General features: G+C 48.6%; 1 protein-coding gene and 1 pseudogene across 2 annotated transcripts in view; both read right to left on the bottom strand.

Moving 5' to 3' along the window:
* Afg3l2 (AFG3-like AAA ATPase 2) overlaps positions 1-17,480 on the bottom strand; it is a gene marked incomplete at its 5' end in the record, with an annotated part of 31,752 nt that extends 14,272 nt beyond the window's left edge. The window contains 8 exon segments of one of the 2 annotated variants that reach the window (XM_013513870.1): positions 1,667-1,804; positions 2,685-2,958; positions 5,269-5,393; positions 7,670-7,744; positions 14,397-14,549; positions 14,680-14,786; positions 16,912-16,989; positions 17,381-17,480. In XM_013513870.1, the coding sequence (XP_013369324.1) occupies positions 1,667-1,804; positions 2,685-2,958; positions 5,269-5,393; positions 7,670-7,744; positions 14,397-14,549; positions 14,680-14,786; positions 16,912-16,989; positions 17,381-17,480 (1,050 nt within the window). 2 annotated transcript variants of the gene reach the window in all.
* Positions 17,481-17,950: 470 nt separating this feature from the next.
* On the bottom strand, positions 17,951-21,069 carry LOC102004025 (annotated as a pseudogene).
* Between the last annotated feature and the right edge of the window lie 109 nt (positions 21,070-21,178).

Below are 21,178 nucleotides of genomic sequence, written 5' to 3'. Positions count from 1 at the left end.
CATTTCAAAACTTGCAAAGCAACAGTAATCAGGACTATGGTACTGGCCTAAGGACAAATACACAGATCAATGGATATAACTGAGGGTCCAAAAATACATCAAGACCCTTTGATATGGAAAAATAGTCTCTTCAATAGATGGTGCTTGGAAAACTAGATATCCACATGCAAAAGAATGAGATTAGACCCTTACCGCACACCATATACAACACTGTTTCAAAATGCACCACTGGGGCCAGGGATATAGCTCAGCAGCACAGTGCCTGCCTAGCAAGGGCAAGGTCCTGAGTTCAATTCCCAGTACCAAAAAACAAAACAAAACAAAAAAAACAAAATGCACCATTGACCTACAGGTTTATAGCTGGGCTATAAAACTCTTACAAGAAAACACAGAAATGAATGTTTGTGGTACTGGACTTGGCAATGGATTCTTAAACATGACACCAAAAGCATAAGCAACAACAAAAAACAGCCAGGCATGGTGGCGCATGCCTGTAATCCCAGCATTCAGGAAGTTTGAGACCAGCCTGGGCTACAAAGTGAGCTCAAGGCCAGCCTGAACTGCATAGCAGAACTCTGTCTCAAACAAAGAAAAAAGGAAAGAAAAAAATAAAAAATATTTCATCAAAATTAAAATCAGTTGTGCTTCACTATCAAGAAAGTAAAAAGACAGCCCATAGAGTAGGAGAAACATTTGCAAATCCTGTGTGTGATCAGGAGTTAGCATCCAGAACCTGTAAACTGCTCTGACCAGTCAGTAACGAACCCAGCTGAATACTGGGCACAGGTCTACTCAGACACGCTCTTCCTACATGAGACCCATGTGGCTGATGTGTAGGTGACAAAGGAAGTGGAAATCACAGCACTCTGAGACTATGCCACACTCCCTGGGGCAGCTGTCACTGAAGAAACCAGAAGGTTGGGACAGGACCCAGGGCACATGGGACACCTGGCCGGGACAGGGTGGGATGGTGCAAAAGCCAAGGAAAATGCTGGTGGCTCCTTAATAAGTACGGCATGGAGTTACTGCTGAACTTGAAAAGATGACACTAAATGAAAAGAGCCAAGCACAGCAGACCATGCTGCCGGTGGTGTGCGCCTGTGGCCTTGGGTATCAGGGGTCTGAGGCAGGAGGATGGCTTGAGCTCAGGAGTTCAAGGCCAGCCTGGGCAGTGGTGCCGACCCCATCTCAAAAAATGTCTCGAAAAGGAAAATCTGTAAACAGAAAATAGATCAGTGTGTGCTCTGGGCTGGCAGGGGGATGAAGGCGATCGTTACAGGGACAGCAGGGCTTCCTCCTGGCATAATGAGAACATGGTGTAGTTATTATGGAGACAGCTGCACAAATCTGTGGCTATACCCGAAAGCTATTTAACGGCATACGTAGCTAAGGCAATAAATTTTACAGTATATCAATTATATCTCAATAGAGTTTCTGTAAAAAATTAACTCACAAATTCCAGCCACTTCCTGAAATATGCAAGCTAGAATGACCTCAGGAACTGACACCCTGCAGGCATGGGCCAGTGGAAGCTCAGCCCAAAGAGCGCTCGATGACGGGCCAGGACGCCCTCGGGTTCTCCAGCAGCAGGGCTGTCCTCAGCACAGCCCCAGCTGGAGAGCACAGGAGCCGAGGAGCCTGCGCCTCTGAACAGAACAGGACTTACCCGAGCTGGGCCCACGCCAACAAACATCTCGAGAAACTCAGACCCGCTGACAGTGATGAAGGGGACGTTGGCTTCTCCAGCCGTGGCCTTGGCCAGCAGAGTCTTCCCAGTGCCGGGGGGACCCGTGAGAATGGCACCCTGCAGAGGAGGAGTTGGTCGCCAGTCAGGACTTCCGAGGAGGAACCAACAAGGCACAGCATATATGGCATAGGCATTTTTCAAAAATTTGCTTATTTTCTTTTTTAAAAGCTTTACAAAGGAAGTAAAAATCTAGTACCACTGATGAACCTATCTAAAAAGAAAAATGTGTTTGCAGAAAACCACAGAGAACTTTGGGATGGAGCAGCAGAGGTGCCTAGGACCAAGGGCAGCAGGACAATCACGAGTCGGGGTTCACCCGGGCAGACTGGACAGGCTGCGGGAAGCAGAAACGCCTCCTGTTACGAAGCACTCCTTTAGAGTGGACCTTACTAATGGGTTAGAAAAAGAACCACCCAGACGCATTCATCTACTTCACAGCTGATCCATCAACAAACGTGAAGCCAGCACGTGTCCCTTGCCCTGGGGTACGCAGCCCACGGCTGGACTGGTGTCTCGCTAGCTGGAAGGGGGATGGCGGACGTGAGCTGTCTGTCTCCTCTCCATGCATCCTTTGCCAAGTCCTGCAGTGCCAGGCACAGGCAGTGGCTCAGGACTCTGAGAGGAGCAAACCCAGGTGCCAGCAGAGCCTGCTACGCTACAGGGCTGTGAGTGCCTGTGCAGGGCTGTCCAACTTGGACAGAGGAAGAAGAAAGGAGACTCAGGAAGGCTCTGAGGAGGAGAGAAACAAATATACACACAATCCAGGCAACAAGACCAGGTAAAGATCAGACCTGAAAAGACTGACCTAGCAGAACCTAAGCTAAGCAGCACAGAGAAACAGCCACTGATAGCAAGTTATCCAACTTCATAAAACAACTTCAGAGATCAAGAAATAACTTTAACAATTTTTGGGTGAACCTCTGGAAGTTCACTTTACCTTTGGAATTTTGGCTCCTAGGTCTTGATACTGCTTTGGGTTTTTCAAGAAGTTCACAAATTCCATGATCTCCAGCTTGGCCTCCTCACAGCCAGCCACATCCTTGAACTTGATGTCTATCTCATCCTTTAGGACCTTGGCTGTGGTCTCCCCGACGCTGAAGAGCCCACCCACGCCCCGGCCGCCCCGGCCGATGCCGGCAGGGCCTCGCCGTATGGTGTAGAGCAGAAAAGCGACGATGAGGACCGTGGGCAGCATGCTCAGCAGAAACGAGCTGGAGGAACACGCGTGTTCATGTTCCCAACATGCTTTGCAGCACATGTACTTTCTACAGCTACTTCAGACACAGCTAAAAATATTTTACAATTTATTTTTTTTTATTTTTGTCTTTTTGAGACAGGGTCTCGATATGCAGTTCAGGCTGGCCTTGAGCTCACTTTGTAGCCCAGGCTGGTCTCCAACTCACAACGATCTTCCAGCCTCAGCCTCCAGAGTGCTGGGATTACAGGCGTGTGCCACCATGCCCGGATACAACTTGTTTTCAAATTTAAATACCCTAGTATTTCCTCTGAAGTTCAAGGAGAATGTTAGTATCAATGTCACCGAAGCAGATCGCCAACAGTAACACCAGAGAAGCCTGTTCCCAACGCGTGTGCTGCCTGCGTACTTTGCGGATCCCGTAACCATCGCCTCAGCACTAAACGTCATCGTTACACCTGAGTTGCAAAGAAACTTCTTTTGAACTACTGAAAAACCTAACACAAGTCTGGGGCTAAGCTGGGTCAAAGTCCACTCTCTTACTGAGATGCAGTGAGCCTGTCCTACAGAAAAGCCTTCTGGTGTTGTCCAGCACACACACGCCTCTCTTGCCCCGGGTCACAAATGCCCTAGAGGGAGGTGCTGGCTGCTTAAAGCCTGGGGACGCGTGTAGCCTCCTGTTTCTCACCAGGACAGTTATTCTGACAGAACCATGGCTACAGATGTGTGTTTAGATAGTTAACAGAACGCACTGTAGTTGGCCTAAGGCTGAGAAATATGGGTCAAAAACTGCTACATAGTCAAAACAGAAACAAAAGCCAGGATGTACTAATTTTTTATCTATTATAGAATTTAAATGCTCCTAAAGCAAGCAGCAAAAACCATGGAAAATTCATTTCCATTTCTAGACGAGGAAAAAAAAGTTTTATTGTACTGACAATAGAAACTTTTTACAGGTTATGAGCAGCCCAAATCTTAAACTTGAAATGTGAAATGTGAAATGCGTGAAAACCTGCAATGTCTGAAAACCACCCTGATGCTCAAAAGTTTTGGATTTTGGAGCCTTTCAAATTTTGGAATTTTGGACTAGGGATGCTCAACTGGTGGTGTCTATGCACATACCACAGAGGGTGGAGAAAGCTGAAATCTGAAGTGTGTCTGACAAGGGCCGCTGGACCTGTGCGAGATCTCAGTAGCAGCGGAGGAAGCCTGGAGTCATCTGAAGCTTAAGGGCAGGGAAGGTCCTGCATGAAGCCACAGCACCTGCTGCTTACGGCCGCCCGAGGCAGGGGACTCCAGGAACCCCACGTCCAAGTGGCCCAGCCAACAGCAGATCAGCCACCAGAGACACCGGCTCTTCCACACTCACAGAAAATACAACTGACTTCTGTGTTCACTTGAGAACTGGTAATTCCACAGCAAGGAGCCCTTCTGCACCACTGTGAGTGAGGGGACTGCCGGGCCAAGGTTCTCCAGGTGTGCACGGAAGGGCACTGAGAGGCCCTCTCATTCCCACTAAGCCCAAGGACTCTGCGGTGCAGAGCTGGAGCCCAGGGTTTCACACACTCATAAGCGCTCCACTGACCATACCCTCTCACACACCTCCAGCACAAGCACAACATCCACCCAGACTTGTAAGTGGGGTGATTAAAAACAAAGTGGGGGAAAGGGATCTGGGAAACTATGAAACAGAAACATAACAGTTAAAAGGTAGGGCCGGGCATGGTGGCACACACCTGTAATTCCAGCACTCGGAAGGCTGGGGAAGGAGGATCATTGCAAGTCTGAGACCAGCCTGGGCTACAGAGACCTCAAGGTCAGCCTGAACTGCATAGTGAGACCCTGTCTCAAAAAGACAAAAAATAAATAAATAAAAATAAAAGGTAGGAACGCTACTTTCCTACAAAGGAACTCTTCATGCTAAAACCCTAGAAGGATAGTACTCTGCACATAAAACGTACAAACACTGCCAGGTGTGGTGCAAGAAGCCTATCATCCCAGCACTCTGGGAGGCTGAGGCAAGAGTATCTCAAGTTTAAATCCAGCCTGTGCAACTCAGCAAGACCCTGTTTCAAAATTTAAAAGGCTGGGGATATAGCTCAGTGTGAAGGTCATTGGTTCAATCCTAAATACTGAAGAAAAGAAAAAAAAAATCAAGATAAATGTAAATGTGTAGAATATCAGTCTTGGGCAAAAAATAAGTTACAAACGATTTTTTAGAAGGCCGGCCAAATTTAAAAAGGCCGTTGGAAATCCAGTGTGTGACCTGGTCACATGCACTGCACAAACCGAGCTCACCGCTGATGGTTTTGAAAACACTTCTTACCCGTCACTTTCAGTAACGTAGACAACAGGCACCCGGTCTTCCCCTTCGATGCCCAGCTCCTGCTGTAAAGTTTCCAGATTCCGCTCAAAGGCGTCTACACTGCCAATATTAAACCAGACATATTGCTATAAAAACAGAAAAACAAATATCCTAAGAATGAAGTAGAAACAAAAGGTTCAATTCACTAAAGGGCTCACAGTTAATTTTTTTAATTACAATAATAGAAGACTGCTTTACTGACATGGTGGTCAAGTTTCACTCAGTGGTAACAGCTGGCAACACAGGACGCTGTCTCTGCAATTCCAAAGCTCAGGCCCCAGTCAGGTACGTGTGTCTCTTCCTGCTCTCCACCTCCCAGCACCTGTCCCAGCCAGACGCCACAGCAGCTGGCCTGCCCACCGCGCTCATCCCGAGGAGCGCCACAGGGAGCACTCGAGAAAGGCCCCGCGTCCTCCGCCAGCACCACGCTGCTCTCCCTGGAGCTGGGGTCCCTGGCAGTCCTACACAGGGCTACCAAGGGGCCTGGGTGACGGCCGCTCACCAGCCTGCACAGAAGCATCATTTCTTGGTATCCAGAATGGGTTCCAAACCACCAAGGGTACCAGAGCCCACAGACGCTTGGTCCCATCCAGAAACAGGGACACAGAGCACACACCCCTCCTCCTGTGCTCCTCAAGCCATCTCCAGATGACCTGGAAAACCTAACCCAATGTCAGCGCGTGGCACATGGTCGTTCACTGAACTATTCTGGGAACGCCAGGGAGGAATCTTGTACAGTCAGTGCAGACACGGTTCTTTCCCTCAATATTTTCAACCCACAGCTGGTTGAATCCACAGATGCTGAAGGTGTAGAGCCCACAAACACAGAGGGACAACTGTCCCCTACACTGTGTTAGTGTCTACTGGCTGAATATGAGCCCCGGTCCCTCCAGGTGAGTGACTTAAGCCATCCAGTCACCCTGGAGGAGGAGGCTGGCTCTGGACTCAGACCACCCACACCAGCGCCAGGCACTGTGTTCACGCTCCCTGTGCACAAGCATGCTCAGCAGGTCCTACAAGCATTGGCCCTGTTTTACAGCACCAAAATATTGCTTCTTCTTTAACCTCCCATCACCTTTTAAAAATACTGTTTTTAATCAAAACAGTAAGTCCGAGATGTAAAACTCAGAAGAGAGTGACGACCACCCCGATCCTCGCCAGCGCGCTCCTGGGTGGGACCCTCACTGTACTTCTCCACAATGCCTCAGCAGAAGGAGGGAGGGTAAGCGAGCTTCGTACCAGAGTCCCCAGCAAAGACACAAAACCCTTGTGGTTTCACGCCACAGACGTGCAAGACACATCAGCTCCATGAGGAGGCAGAGTGGTCACTAACTCCGGGCTGTGGGCTCAATGCCTGGCTCTCGCCAGAGACCTGTGAGCAAGGGCGCCACAGGACATCACGAGGCACAGGCCGGAAGTGTGGGCTCCGGGAGGACATCAGGTAAGGACTGGGGGACACAGGGGCTGTTGTATACACTGCAGTCAGGAAACCACCTCTGACTCGCACGACCTCCACTCAACACTCAGCCCCAGACAGCATTACCGATTTCCCACTCGGACGCCGAGGCCAGGGCTTGGATGAGGGACACCTCACAGGGGAGCGGTGGAAGCCAAGGCCCGTGCATGCACAGCCCAGAGCGTCAGTCAACACTGCCACTCCACGCCACATTGCGGAAAGCCCTCCACCTGTTTCTGAAAGCTCCAGTGAAATGCTAATAAACAGGCAACGTGCATCCTCACAGAAAACTCAGAAACACACACAGAACGCAGAGTTCCCACAACCTCGGCCTCCGCGAGCCCCACCAGCACACCTCAGTGCCTGCCTTCGAGAGGTGCAGTGCCTGCCTCCAGATTCTGAAATACCTGCCTCAGGGCAAGAAGAAACCAGCAGCGACTCTAACTGAACACAAAGGAGAGCGCGAACGAGTCACAGCTCCCGGACGCCTGGACAGGGCCGCTCCGATGCCAGCACCGCCCTCCTGCGATGGCGGTGCTGGTTGTCACCACGAGGCAGCACAGACACAAGACAGCTGGGAACAACCACGCAGGAGAGCGCCAGGGGCCCAGGCGCTAACTCCGGCGCATGCACCGGCTCTAACTCCCGCACCTATGCCTTTAAACACAGCCTTAGCTGTTACTCCAGGTGATAACTCCAGCCCTCTTCCTTAACCATGCTGCTTTGCAGTCATCCACAAAACGGAATGCCGGCCTGCCCCGTGTCACCTGCATGTCCAGCACTCCGTTTCCACTCACTTGGGTTACACCTGGTGCGCAGCCCACCCCGCTGTCGCCAGGGTACACACCTCCTCACAGGAGGGACGTTAATATACAACCGTGCCTGTCCACTAATGACATAACTTACCCCATCAACTGGAGTCTTTCCTGGTATGAAAGTCACTCGAACAAAACGCTTGTTGACAACTTCCAGTCTGTCTACCTAGAAATTTAAAAAATTAAATTATCAACATACCTTTGCAGAAAATACTCGCGAGATTCCCACAGGCACTTTGCATGGGATGCTTCACTTACAAAAATGACCAGCAGAGGACACCTGCATTCTCACCACTCCAGCTCCCTGAGGTGACCCTGCTGAGGCCCGCTGCCGGCACACGGGGCCTGCGCCACACCTGTGACCCCAGGCGATCCTACGGTGGGACAACCTGCCCTCCGTGTCTGGACAGGCTTGTTCTGCTCTCCCACGCCTCCTCTTCCCGCCAGCGCTACCTCTGTGAGGGTTACCAGGCTGCCCTTTCGGTTCTGTGGGGAACAGAACCCCCGGCAACCACAGCTGAAGTCACTCGTCCGTTCTCCTAGTGGTAGACAGGTGGTTGTCTGGAAGTCTTCACCACCACCACCAACGGTCCTGTGGACCCGCTGGGTGTTCACCACAGACAGATGCCCTGAGGCTCGGCCACCTGCTTCCTCAATGGCTTGCCACCCCTCACAGCCACAGTCTCCTGTCACTCCACACCTGCACTGACACCTGCTATCCCAAGACCTCTTAATTCTAACTGTTGAGTGCAAGACGGTTTACATTTGTTTTCTTGCTCTCCTAAATCTCCTACACAGGACTCAGCAGCACCTCCAGCACCTCACTCTAAGCCTCAGCTGACTCAGGAGACAGCCCACATGGACGGTACAAGCGACACACAGAAAGGAACCTCTGGGATATTCCAGAGCTGACAGCATGGGGGTGACTGTTCCTCAGGTGGCCAGTCTGGCAGGGAAGGGCTCCCAGTACTCCCCAAAACTGAAGCCCAAGAGCCAGCAGGCTCGGAGAGGAGCAACTGCGGACCCTCATGTGCCCGTGGAAGGAGAGCCGCAGGGCGGTGCGCACAGCGGCCGGGGAGAAGGCTGTCCGGACACCGCCCTCACTTTCAGGGCACAGGCTCCCACTTCGGAGACCCGAGGCGCTGAGAGGAGCTGGGCAGACGGAGAGCATGGAGCCTCAGGTCCGCCCCCACCTGCCATGCAGGCGTCTGCTGAAGCCACCACACGCAGGGGAGGGCAGGCGCTGAAGGGCCAGCTACAGATGGAGAGCAGGACGCAAGAGGAGGAGGAGGGAGGAAAAGGAGGAAAAGGAACAGCAACCTGGACGGGGAGAGAGGTGATTCCAAAGGAGGCGATTAGACTCACAGGTCCAGTTTTCAACAACAAAACTGAAAATAACGAAGCACACAAAGACAGAGAAGTATGGCTCATTCAAAGGAAAACAGACATAAGCTCTCCCCAAAGAAGAGCTGATGGCAGATATATCAAAGAATTGAAACACTCAAAGAGGCAGGCAAGGTGACACATGCCTGTAATCCCAGCACTCGGGAGGCTGAGGCAGGAGGATCATGAGTTCAAGCTCAACCTGGGTGACTTACCAACTTAGCAAGAACCTAACTCAAAACCAAAACAAAAGAAAGAAATTAAGGGGCTAGTGATGTAGTTCAGTACAAAGGCCCTGGGCTCAATCCCCAGGGGGAAAAAATATAAAGCTCAAAATACTAAAAAGAAAATACAGAAGAGGTCAAGAAAATGATGTATGAACAAAACATAAGTATCACTAAAAAGAAGAACAGAGATAAACCCTGGAGCTGAAAAGTACAATAACTGAAATGAAAAATCCAACACAGGGGCCCAAAGGTAGAAGGACAAATCGGTGAGCAACAGGACAGTTGGTATCACGGAGAAACGGCTGGAGAAAAGTGAGCAGAGCCTCAGGGACCTGCAGCACCCACAAGTGGTCAGACTCAGACACCACTGCAGTCACAGAAGGGGAGGAGCAAGGGCAGAAAGACACTTGTAAAGAATATGGCTGAGTGCTTTCCAAATTTGATGAAAAACAAGAATAAATACATCTGCCCAGCTAGGTGTGATGTGTGCATGCCTGTAATCCCAGCACTCGGGAGGCTGAAGCAAAAGGATGGTTGTGAGTTCAAGACCAGCCCGGGCTACAAAGTGAGCTCAAGGCCAGCCTGAACTACATAGTGAGACCCTGCCCCCAAAAGAAAAAAAAAAGAACACCTGCCCGATGAACTTCAGGAAAATGAATTCAGACACAAACTGAAAACATTATACATAATAAAATTTATGAAAAACTCTGATGAACGAAAGCCCAAGGCCAGGTGTCTTCACTGGTAACTTTAAAAAAAAAAAGTTAAAGAACTAACAATAACCCTCAAGTATTTCCAAAAAGGCAAAGAAGGAGCACTTCCTAATTCACCTTTTGAAGCCAGCATTTCCCTGACACCAGAACCAGACAAAGACACTACTGAAAGAGAACTGCACACCAGCACCCCTTAGGAACACAGACACAAAAACCCTCAAGAAACCAGCAAGCCATACCCTGCACAATAAAGGACTAAGTGGGACTTATTCCAGAATGTTCGGACAGTTCAGCACACAAAAATCTCCTGATAAGGAATAAAACTTCATGTGAAAAGCATTTGACAAAACTTAATACCTTCTCATAAAAAAATTCAATAAACTAGAAATACAAACCACACAATGTAATAAAAGCCATACAAGTAAACCGCAGAGAGCATGCACACAAAGGTGGAGCGCTGTCAGCTCCCTCAGATCAGGAACTCGGCAGGAGAGCCCCTTCCACCGCCGTACACCACAGCACCGCACGCGTCAGGAGGACCGACGGGCAGACAAGAGCTAGGGGCCAGGCCATGTGACCGGTTACGGGGGCCCAACGATGTGACTTAAGCCCCCCAGTCCCGAGTCCTTGCTTCAGGAACAGGGAGGGAGGGACAAGGAAGGCCAGTGCCCCCTGGCTAGGGGTGGAAGGCTGCTAACCTGGCAGTCCTGAGGCAAGACAGCATCTGTTGAGGACAGTTGTCAGCATACAGGCATCTGGGTTTGGAGAAAAATCTGGGTCCTCATTGACAACCCTTATCCACCCACTTTCTATAGTTACTGTTCCGTGAAACGCGTGCGACCCCACCCCCACCCCCGCATGTGCCTTTTGCTAGCAAATAAAAGCGAATCAACAGTAGAGGTAGCTGAGTCAGTCAATGGTAAAGGTAGCTGAGCCAGTCCACCAAAAGCAAGCCCCTCCAGGTCTCCTTGTACATGAAATGCATTTCTTTACCTTTATTCCCTGCCACCCCCCCATACATATATCTGAGGGTCTGATCAATCCCCACCCTTAGTAAAAAAGAAACAAACAGCATCCCACCTAGAAAGGAAGAAGTCATCTCTGCTCCAGATGCCATGATCTTACATCCAGACAATCCTAACACCACCACAAAAAACTGTTCAAACTAATAAATGAAACTTCGGCAAACAGGATTAAAGTCAACACACAAAAACCAATCATCTGAAAAGGAAATTAAGAAAACACTTCCAAGCCAGGTGAGGAAGTGCACGTCTGTAAGCCCAGCATTACGAAGGCTGAGGTAGGAGAATCGAGGCCAGCCTGAACTACATAGTGAGACCCTGACGCAGGGAAAGGGAAAGGGAAGGGGAAGGGGATGGGGAAGGGGAAAGGGAAAGGAAAAGGGAAAAGGAAAAGGAAAGAAAAGGGCTCTAGGCTGAGGACACAGGTCAGGAGCAGAGCACCTGCTCAGCACATGAGAGGCCCTGGTTTGGCCCCCAGAACACCAGTAACAAAAAAGTAATGTCACTCACAAAAATATCAAAATGAATGCAATACTCAGGGATCAACCTCTTCAGTGAACTAAAGAAAGGACTTGCATAATGAAAACTACAAAACACTATGAAATTACACAACACTGATATCTGAATAAATGGAAACGATCCATGTCCACGGACTGAAGACATAACACTGCTGCAACGCTAATACTACTACTCAAAGCAAGCTACAGATCAATGCAAACCCTACGAAAATCACAATGTTTTACGCAGAAATAGAAAAATTCATCCTAAGAGTCATATGAAATCTCAAGGGAATAGCAACCAAACAAAATAAAACACAGAACAAAATGAAATGAGGGGTTGGAAGGTAGGGAAATGGGGAAAAAAGGGAAAAGAGAAACGTTGTATCATATACAGGTACAAACTCTGTATGATGAATGTAACCTCTATATACATCTAAAATGTACCAATAAAAGTTGGGCACGGTGGCACATGCCTGTAATCCCAGCACTTGGAAGGCTGAGGCACAAGGACTGTTCCAAGTTCGAGACCAGCCTGGGCTACAAAGTGAGTTCAAAGCCGGCCTGGGCTGCATAGAGAGACCCTGTCTCAAAAAGACAAAAAATTTAAAAAATAATAAAATAAAATGTATCAATAAAATCTTATTTAAAAAAAAGAAAAAGAAAAAAAACTTAATAGAAATGCAAAGCTAGCCAGGTGTGGTGGTGCATACCTGTAATCCCAGCACTTAGAAGGCTGAGGCAGGAGGATTGCTGTGAGTTCGAGGCCAGTCTGGGCTACATAGCAAGACCTTGTCTCAAAAAACAAAACAAAACCACAGAGCTAAAGGACTCATACTTCAAGATTTTAAAACTTACTACAGGGGCTGAGCATGTGTACAACGTGATTGAGACCTTGGGTTTAAGGCTAAGCATTGTCAAAAGGACAAAATAAAACCTGCGCAACAACAGAAAACTTACTACAAAGCTACAGCACTCGAAGCAATACGGAGCTGGGATAACAACGGACAATGCAGCAGAATATACAGCCCCAAACCAACCCTCACATATACGGTCAAATGGGAGAAGGCCTGTCTCTTCAACAAGGGGGGCTGGGAAAACTGAATACCCACAAGCTAATGGACAACACCGGACCCTACACCATACTACTGACAAAACTTAACTCAAAATGGGTTAAAGACCTACAAGACAGACCTGAAATTACATTAACCTTTACAAGAGAATATAGAGTATAAGCTTCACGACATTTGATCTGGCAAGGATTTCTTGGACACCAAAGGTATACGCAACAAGAGAAAAACAGAAAAAATGGATTTCATGAAAACTTTGAACTTTGGGCCTTAAGTAAGTGCTGTGCACAACAGAGTAAAAAGGTAACCCACAGCCTGGAAGAAAACATGCCTGAATCTTGTATCTGCCAAGGGAGTGTTACTGAGAACTCACAAAACGCAACAACAATACAGTAAAGACCTGAGTGGACACAAAACACAGGTGCACAAGCGCCTACTAGCGCATGAGAAGGAGACAAAGGGAGGTGCTAGTGTGCTCACAATCAGGAGCGAAGTATTCAGAATCTTCCATTTTTTAGTTCCTCTTCGTGACTTCTAATCAATTAAGACACAAAACAGAAACTGCGAAGACTATTTCCGGGCTATTATCTAATTCCCCTCTTACAAACAATTATTTGATTTTCTCTTATTTTTTCTTTAATCAAACTCTGGAATGAATAACCCAAGAGTTCATTTCCTCCCCTCAGTATTAAAGATCACACCCAGGGCCTTCACATTGAGCTACATTTGCATCTCTCTTGTGACTTTTGAGACATAGTCTTGCTACACAGCCCACGATGGGCTGGGACTTGAGATCCTCCTGCCTCAGCCTCCCAGAGTGCTGGGATTATAGCTGTGCACCATCATGGCCAGCTCTGAGTCTCTTATGATCAAACAACTGAAATTATTCAAAGGATGTATGAAGATTTTAAGATTCTTTACACATACTGCCAAATTTCCTGCATAACTACCTATTTCATATACTTTTCTCTATCAATCTAAGTGTTATCTTTTTATTAATAACCACAGCCAAGTTGGTTTCTTATTTTTAATTTGCAGTATGTGTTTCTTTTTCTGACTTTTCCTCTCACTTGTATTTCTTCCTTGGTAGCTAAATACATCTTTTGCCTGAACTGGAACATTCGTCCTGGTCTTAATACAGTTCATCTGAACAGCAATTACTTGGCAATACCGTGTACACTGGGTCTGGAAACACCGAGTAGACGAGCGTCCCCACCCTGGCATTCCTGTGCAACTGTGGACTCTTTGTAGATCTCCAAGTACTCGTATCTTTACCTCACCCATGTCACTGATGGAACCCAAGCACTGAGAGGGGAGTGTAGTTTCCCTGAGGTTACCCAGCAGGCTTAGTCTTGGTTCTGTTCTTAACACGCGCCTCAACTCTCAGGTGCATGCTTTTGTATTTTAAATCTCAGAAACGGAGATCCATCCCACCGATGGCACGCTGGGCAAACCGTGATGGGCAGCTCATCACAAACGTTTTATTAATACATAAAATACCACGTGCCTTGCAGTCGGTGGTATCTGAAACACATGGGAATGCGGGCTCCGAGGGCAAAGGGCCAGTGGCAGGATTCCACGGCCAGGGCCCCCCTCGGGCCTCTGGCTGCTCTTAGGTCCCATGGCTCTACTCAGCTTTCACCCCGTGGCCCAGAAGCTGTACAGGCATCACTTGGGTCAGGAGGCTGGGGCACAGCATCTTGGCAAGCAGCCACTGAGGGGCAGAGGACGGGGCAGTAGCAGGGGAGAGGCTGCCAGTGCCAGGTATGGGCAGTGCTTCCACACGGGTTTCTCAATTGCAGGGCTTTCTGACATTAGAAAAACCCAATGTGAAAACAACTGGACAAATTTCTAGCAAAATTTCACCTTCTGACCACCTCAGCTCCCAACCCCACAGAATACTTACTATGCCTTTGGAGAGATAGCTATTGACAAAGTCCTTCCAAGTGATTTCTCTCCCGGAGCGCTTGAACAGGATGTAAAGCATGACTCCACCCCAAAACACAGCGGTCCAGAGAAAGTACAACCTGAAGTCCTTGTCATCCCACGGAAAGTCACCCTAGGCAGAGGAGGGAGTCTGTGAAGAACGGAACTCCACATGACCTATGCGGGGAGTCACCAATCCCCCCCCACCTTTCCCAGAGCCACCACCAGAACCTCAAGATCAGCACAGAGCTTAAGAATCAAACCTTCTGGAACCTGGACCACCAGTGGGAATCGTCCTTCTTGCCCCGGCGTTTTCCTCCACTGCCACCTGCTTCCCGGGAAGAGCGCGGGGCAGTCACTGGTTTGGGTTCTGACATGGACAAAGAACGTACAGAAAGCAAGGCAGGCTTCGTAGTGTTCATGGGTTTTCCCATACACAGGGTAACAAAGATCTGACCCAAAGTGCGTTGTGTTGACTGTCAGCTACTGAATAAAGCACTCTAAGGAACACAGAGCAGGGGCCCCGACAGGGCCCAGTGCTCTGCCTACGGCAGCCCCTGAACTACACTCTCCCCAGAAGGGTGCTGCTACCACACCCACTTCACAGGGAAGGAACTGGGCTTCAGCAGCTCGTCAGGCACTTACGGCTGTACTGAGTAATGCTAGCTAAGCAACTGGGGTTTAAAACCTAGACAAACAGCGTCCTGAGTCCACAGTTAGAAGGCAAGCGCCCCTTCCCACTCCCACAAAGGAGACACCAGACAGCAGGATCTGTGCTTGGGAGGCCATGACTTCAACAACGGACTGGGTGCAGCTCGGGGCAGAGCACTTGCCAAACATGTGCAAGGCCCTGGGATTGATTCCCAGCACCACGTCTCACACACATGCATGCACACGTGCACGCCACCACTAACAAAAAGCAAACATAACTGTATTCACACATAACTGGTGTGCAGGAATGTGACACTACTCACTGTTACAGGTTAAACTCGCCCACCCTCCCATGCCCAATTTATACACTGAAGTTCTGACCCGCATATCTCAGATGTGATCTCACAGAAACAAGGTCTTTACAGAGGTCACCAAGTCAAGATGAGGCCATTAAGGTGAGCCCTAACCAATACAACTGGTGTCATTACAAAAGCAGAAATCTGGACAGAAACACCACACACACCCAAGTGGTGATGTGAAGAGACACAGAAAGAAGTTGGTCAGCTACAAACCTAGAAAGATTCCTCTCTCACGGCTCCCAGAAAGAACCAACCCGTGGAGACCTGGCCTTTGGATTTGCAGCCTGTGGAACTACTACCCTTTGTAACAGCCGCTCTAACAGACTAACTAGACACTTCTTCCATCTTCCCTTCCACCTCTCCATCCTCCCAACTCACAATGTCATCGACCCTCTTCAGCTAACAGGATGCAGGCTACCAGAGCAGGCTGCAGGAACCCTCACCCACGGTAGCTTCATGATGCTCACCACACGTGCTGCACACACGGAGACAGGCACGAAGCATGCAAGCTCTTTACCACCACCCCTAGCCCAGCTCAGCCCAGGGAGACACAGGCCCGGGGAATAGTCAGCATACTGCTCCAGCGGTGCTGGCGTTCCAACTACTTTGAGCCTAGGTGACAGCAATGCAAAAGGACCTAACAGGATGTGCTTGTACAGCGGAACTACTATCTCATTCTTCTGCCCCAAACCAAGATTCCAACCAGTGACCAGCCAGGGAAAGCCTGTGGCCACGCTCCCGCCCAGGGCCTGGGCTGCCTCTAGCCACACCGCACTTCCTCTCCTGACTCTCACACTCACTTCTCTGCGTTCTCTGAGCACATACTTGTCTCTCCTGCCCAAAGACAAGTTCATTTGAAACCAGAGGTACAGCTTGGCGGAAGCACCTGCTTAGCTTGTGTGAAGTCCTGGGTTCGACCCTCAGTACCACCACCAATAAAAAGCCACAGGCTGACCTATATTTTCCCTATATTTCCCCTAAAAAAAAAAAATGAAGCCAGTTAAATGCCAACACATGCCAACACTGTGGTAAATGGTATCACGCTTGTGAAATGGGCACAGGAGGCTCAGAGTCCACCTGACCCCAGCCACCCAGGCCTAAGAAACCCCCTCTGAATCCCAAACGTAAGACTGAATTTAATCAAAGCTCAGGAACAATTTTAAAAACAATTTAAAATAAACTGCATATATTGGGTTTCTAAGACTTTTGTCAATTGTTTAAGTTATGTGTCAGGTGTATCTACCAGACAGTCTCAGTTTGATCAGTCAGTATCTCCAAGGTGACCTTAAATTACTTGAAATATGACAGGAAAAGATGAACATAAAATTAAAGTAAAATGAAACACAGGGTCTACAGAACTTTGTTTGTACCTGTAGCTGATAGTTTCAAAACTGACTCAAAACTCTTTTTTCTGGTTAGTGGAAACTATCACCATCATTTATTAGGGAAAACAATAAATTCAAATGTAATCTTTTAAAAAGGTACCTTTTTTTTCTCCTGTAACTTCTTTAGGTTCACTAGCTTTTTTCCCGTTTTTTCCATTAGGAAAATATTTTTCAAATCCTGTTAGGAAAAAAAAAAATTCTCAAATTAAAATTCATTTAAATTTTGTGTGAGTTCACTTGTTTTTAGGCAGCTGATATGTTATCAGAAAGCGTAAGCTAAAAGTGTGACGTTCCTTGTGCAAGTACCTCAAAGCCTAAAGAACACAGTTCACAAGCCAGAGGTGTTAAAGAAGCCCCTCCTTTAGAGCAACGCATCTGTAAATGTATTACAGGTGAAGGTGACACACTTTCATCTCTGCAATCAGAAATAAGCTGCAGTAGGGGAGAGGGCACAGGAGAAGGAAGAAGCTAAGAGTTGCCCTGACCCTGAAAGTGAGGCATGCACTTCAAAAACACCTACGGAGGCCTCAGCAAGAACACAGAACATGCGGCCACACCTAAGCATTTACCTTTGGGAGGGCGAGAACAGAACCTCTGATACGCAGCAATCACCTCTGTCAGAAGAGACCTTCTGCTGGCTGTCGCTTGTGCTGTAGCACATTGATAGAGCTGCAACAGGACAGAAAAACAAAGGCACGAGGGTTACTCAGGATACAACCGTCAAAAGGGCTCCACCGCAAGCATCACAAAGCAGCTGAAAGCTTCACCTTCCACAGATGCACACACCAGTGCAGAAGACTCCACTCAGGAAGAACTATGGTCACCTGGCACCACTCTACTCTGTTCTAGCAATAGAGCAGGACAGACAGACACCACCATCCCCCAGCAGCCCAATTACAACTATCCACAACACAGGCACTCTGGCAGTGTTTACCTAGCTGCAGCACTGGTGCTGCTTTGTGCTGACCCATTTTCAGGATCTTTAACACTTGCGTTAACTGCTAGCTTTCCATCACTCTGACAAAACACCAGACATGACCAGCTTACAAAAGAAGCAGGATGCTGGCCCATCTTTAACACCTCTGGCTCGTGAACTGTGTTCTTTAGGCTTTGAGGTACTTGCACAAGGTTCTGAAGGTTCAGTTCATGTTCCCGGTCCCACTGCCCTGAGGCCGTGACAAGGAAGCGCACGGTGGGGGACCACTTGCCTAATCAACCAGAAGCAAAAGAAGAGGGGCTGGATCGCAACTCTCCCACTCCAGGGCCCACCCGAGAGACCTCAAGAGCTCACCCGAACCCCACTTCTAAAGGCTCCACTGTACCTCCCACAGCTCCACAGTAGCGACCAAGCCTTTAACACATAGGCCCTGAGGGACCTGTGATCCCACCTATGCTAACACTCATAAGTATCCAAGGCCAAGGCCAGTGCTGCCTGCAAGAATAATACTAAATTTTCCTAAACTCAAGAAGAAAGCTATGGCCCAACATCACTGATAACTTTTTTTTTTCACTCTTCAAAGTTTTATTTCATTAACTTCAAATTTCCACAACTGTTTTCTGGTCAATCTACTATCCTTGCTTGCCTTCCCAAAATGGTAGTACCAGAAAACGTGGGGTAGGGAGAAGAGACCTCCTGAAGAAACACTGCATTTGCTCATCTTCCACAAGGAAACAGAGGTGGGCATCTGACTATTCAACAAAACAAAGCTTTAACAGCACCCAGGAGGGCAAACAGGCAACCCGGGGTGTAGACACTCTTCCACTTGTCAAAACCAGACCAGAGGAAACCTACTCCACACAGATATAAAAGGCACCAATATTCATCTTTTCTTTTTTGTTGCCACAACATTTTTCTTTTAATTATGATACCATGCATTTTTTTCCCCCCCCTCCGGTACCGGGAACCAAACTCGCGACCTTGCGCTTGCCAGGCAGGCGCTTTTGCCGCTGAGCTAAATCCCCAGCCCCTTACCATGCAGTTTCTCAAGTCCTTCTTTTAGGCCATCTCCTATGACTGCACAGGTGGGCTGTAAATGCCAAGGAGTGGATGAGCTCAGTTCACCCATTGCTAACAATTTCTCAATTTCTGTGAGGCAGTGAGTTCCTCAGATCCTGTTTGTTAGCAGTTATAAGTACAGGGACTCCTTGTTTTTCAGATATCCTAGTTATTTTATGAAGTTCCGTTTTGGCTTCTTCCATCCTTTCAGCATCAGCCGAGTCCACAACAAACACTATGCCATCTGTGCATCTGGTGAGACTTCCACAGGGGCCTTAACTTCTCTTGACCACCTACCTCCCAGAAGTGAAAAGTGACTGTTTCAGAATCCCCCAAAGCTACCTTGATTTTCTCAGTGTTGAATCCTTTGGTATGTACAGTATTTACAAATTCATTGAACTGCAACCTGTGTAAGACTGTTGTTTTTGCAGCACACACAGTCCAAACTCAGGTAACACTGCAGCAGGACTGAAAGGAAGGCAAGCTTGACAGGACAGACGTCTGGGCTGACTGTCCACTCCCCCTTTCCAGGGACAAGTAAGTGTCCTAAACTGAAATACTGTCTTCTTACTGTTTTAGCGTTTCTCCTCCTTGGTGACCCAGCTACAAGACTGCAGCTCACCCGTCCCGAGTTCACATCGCCCACAGCCGCCAGGACGTCAGTGAGGCCGGACAATGACAGGGACAAGCCCAGTGGGCACCTGGGCCAGGCCGTGCTACTGATAACTCTTATGCTAGCGACACGTGGTAAACATTTGTGATCTATGATAACCAGATGAGAACCAGGTTACATAAGTCCCATTACAGACATATTTTCACTTTATATAACAAGTTGCTAAAAATTTGTAAACATGGCTTAAAGTACAGTATAAACGAACCAGTAAGTTCTCTTAAATTTTTAAGCTGCACAACTAAAAGTAATTAGTGTCAAGGGGCACGAGAAGATATACCCAAATCTGGCAGAAAAAAGGTACAAGTAATTTTTACCATTTTGAAGGTGAAAATTCAGCACCATGGCAGGTAGCAAACCATGGTGTCAGTGTTTAAAGCAAAGTTCACCTGTATTAGCATCCATTATCACTTGGTTCTTTGGTCTGATGAAATAAAACATCAAAAATAAAGTCCTTCATAATAAAGGCCCTTCACATCCATTAGGGTGGCTATAATGAAAAAAGACACGTGTTGGTGAGCATGTGGAGACATTTCTAGTCCCCCATTCCTTTTCTCCAATAAATTTTCCTACTTAAAAACAAATGAGATACTAATTCATCAAGGTTGGACGTGGACACCTAATCTTTGCTTGGCTTTCTGTCTGATAATATGAACACTTTTTAGTTGCTTTTTACCAGTTTTACTCCTCTGAGCACGGTACCTGAGAAATGGCAACACAGCAAAACCTTTCCCCCAGGTCCTCACTGTGACAGCACTTCTTCCTGATCTTTAACAGCGACATGACCCTAAGGACAAACCTGTTCTATCAGACTCCCTCACTGGCACAGCCATTGGGTGTCCGCGCCCAAGCCGGGAAATAGGTATCACCAACACACCCCCCCAGCATGGACTTCCCTCTATCTCAGCACGGTGACTCAGGGCCACACCAGTGCCACTGGGAAGAAAGGCCGTTTAGGTAAGAGTCCTGCCATAAAAAATGCCAACTCACAAGACAGATCCCTACCCACCCACGGCATGTGAGTCCCATACCCATTAGTGGCAATAGAAATGGGATCAGAGCAAGGTAGGTGTGAAAACGGTCAAATGCAAGGAACTGAAAAACGCAGTGCAGACAGCAGAGCGCGGAGAGACGGCCGGCAAGGGAAAACGGCAGGCTGGGAAGGGAGCCCAGCACTTCATGGATGCAAGCACAGTCAGCCCTCCACACCGAAGGGTTCACATCCCTGCGTTCCAAAAACAGCCCGTAGAACACGCTGAGAAAAAAGTTTCGTTGTCTGTGGCGAAGACCGCCCGCCCGGCATTACTCGCTAAACTGTACTGTCTAACCACGAGGTGTTTACACAGCGTCTGCCCTGTACTAGGCGCGACAACCAATCTAGAGACGACCCAAAGCGTAAGGGAGGACGGGCGCGGGTTAAACGCAAAAGCCCGTCTCTTATCAAGGGACTGATCGCTGCCCCTGTGGATGTGCCAGGGTCCTGGAACTCTGCAGCCCTGCGGACCCCGGGGACGGTGCAGCACTGTCCCGCCTCTTAAGTGGAGACGCAGCGCCAACTCCTCCCGCACAGCCGGCTCCGTGAAAGGGGTCATCGCGCGGGACGCGACGCAGGTTCAGGCGGCCGGCGCGGCTGACGCCTCGTTCTAAGGCGGAGCCCGGGGACGGGCGGGCCGCGCTCCCGCGCCAACCCCACCTCCCGCG

This window comes from Chinchilla lanigera, unplaced genomic scaffold (assembly GCF_000276665.1).
Source record: "Chinchilla lanigera isolate Chin_1 unplaced genomic scaffold, ChiLan1.0 scaffold00001, whole genome shotgun sequence".
Classification (NCBI taxonomy): domain Eukaryota; kingdom Metazoa; phylum Chordata; class Mammalia; order Rodentia; family Chinchillidae; genus Chinchilla; species Chinchilla lanigera.
This window is presented reverse-complemented; position numbering and strand designations above follow the sequence as displayed.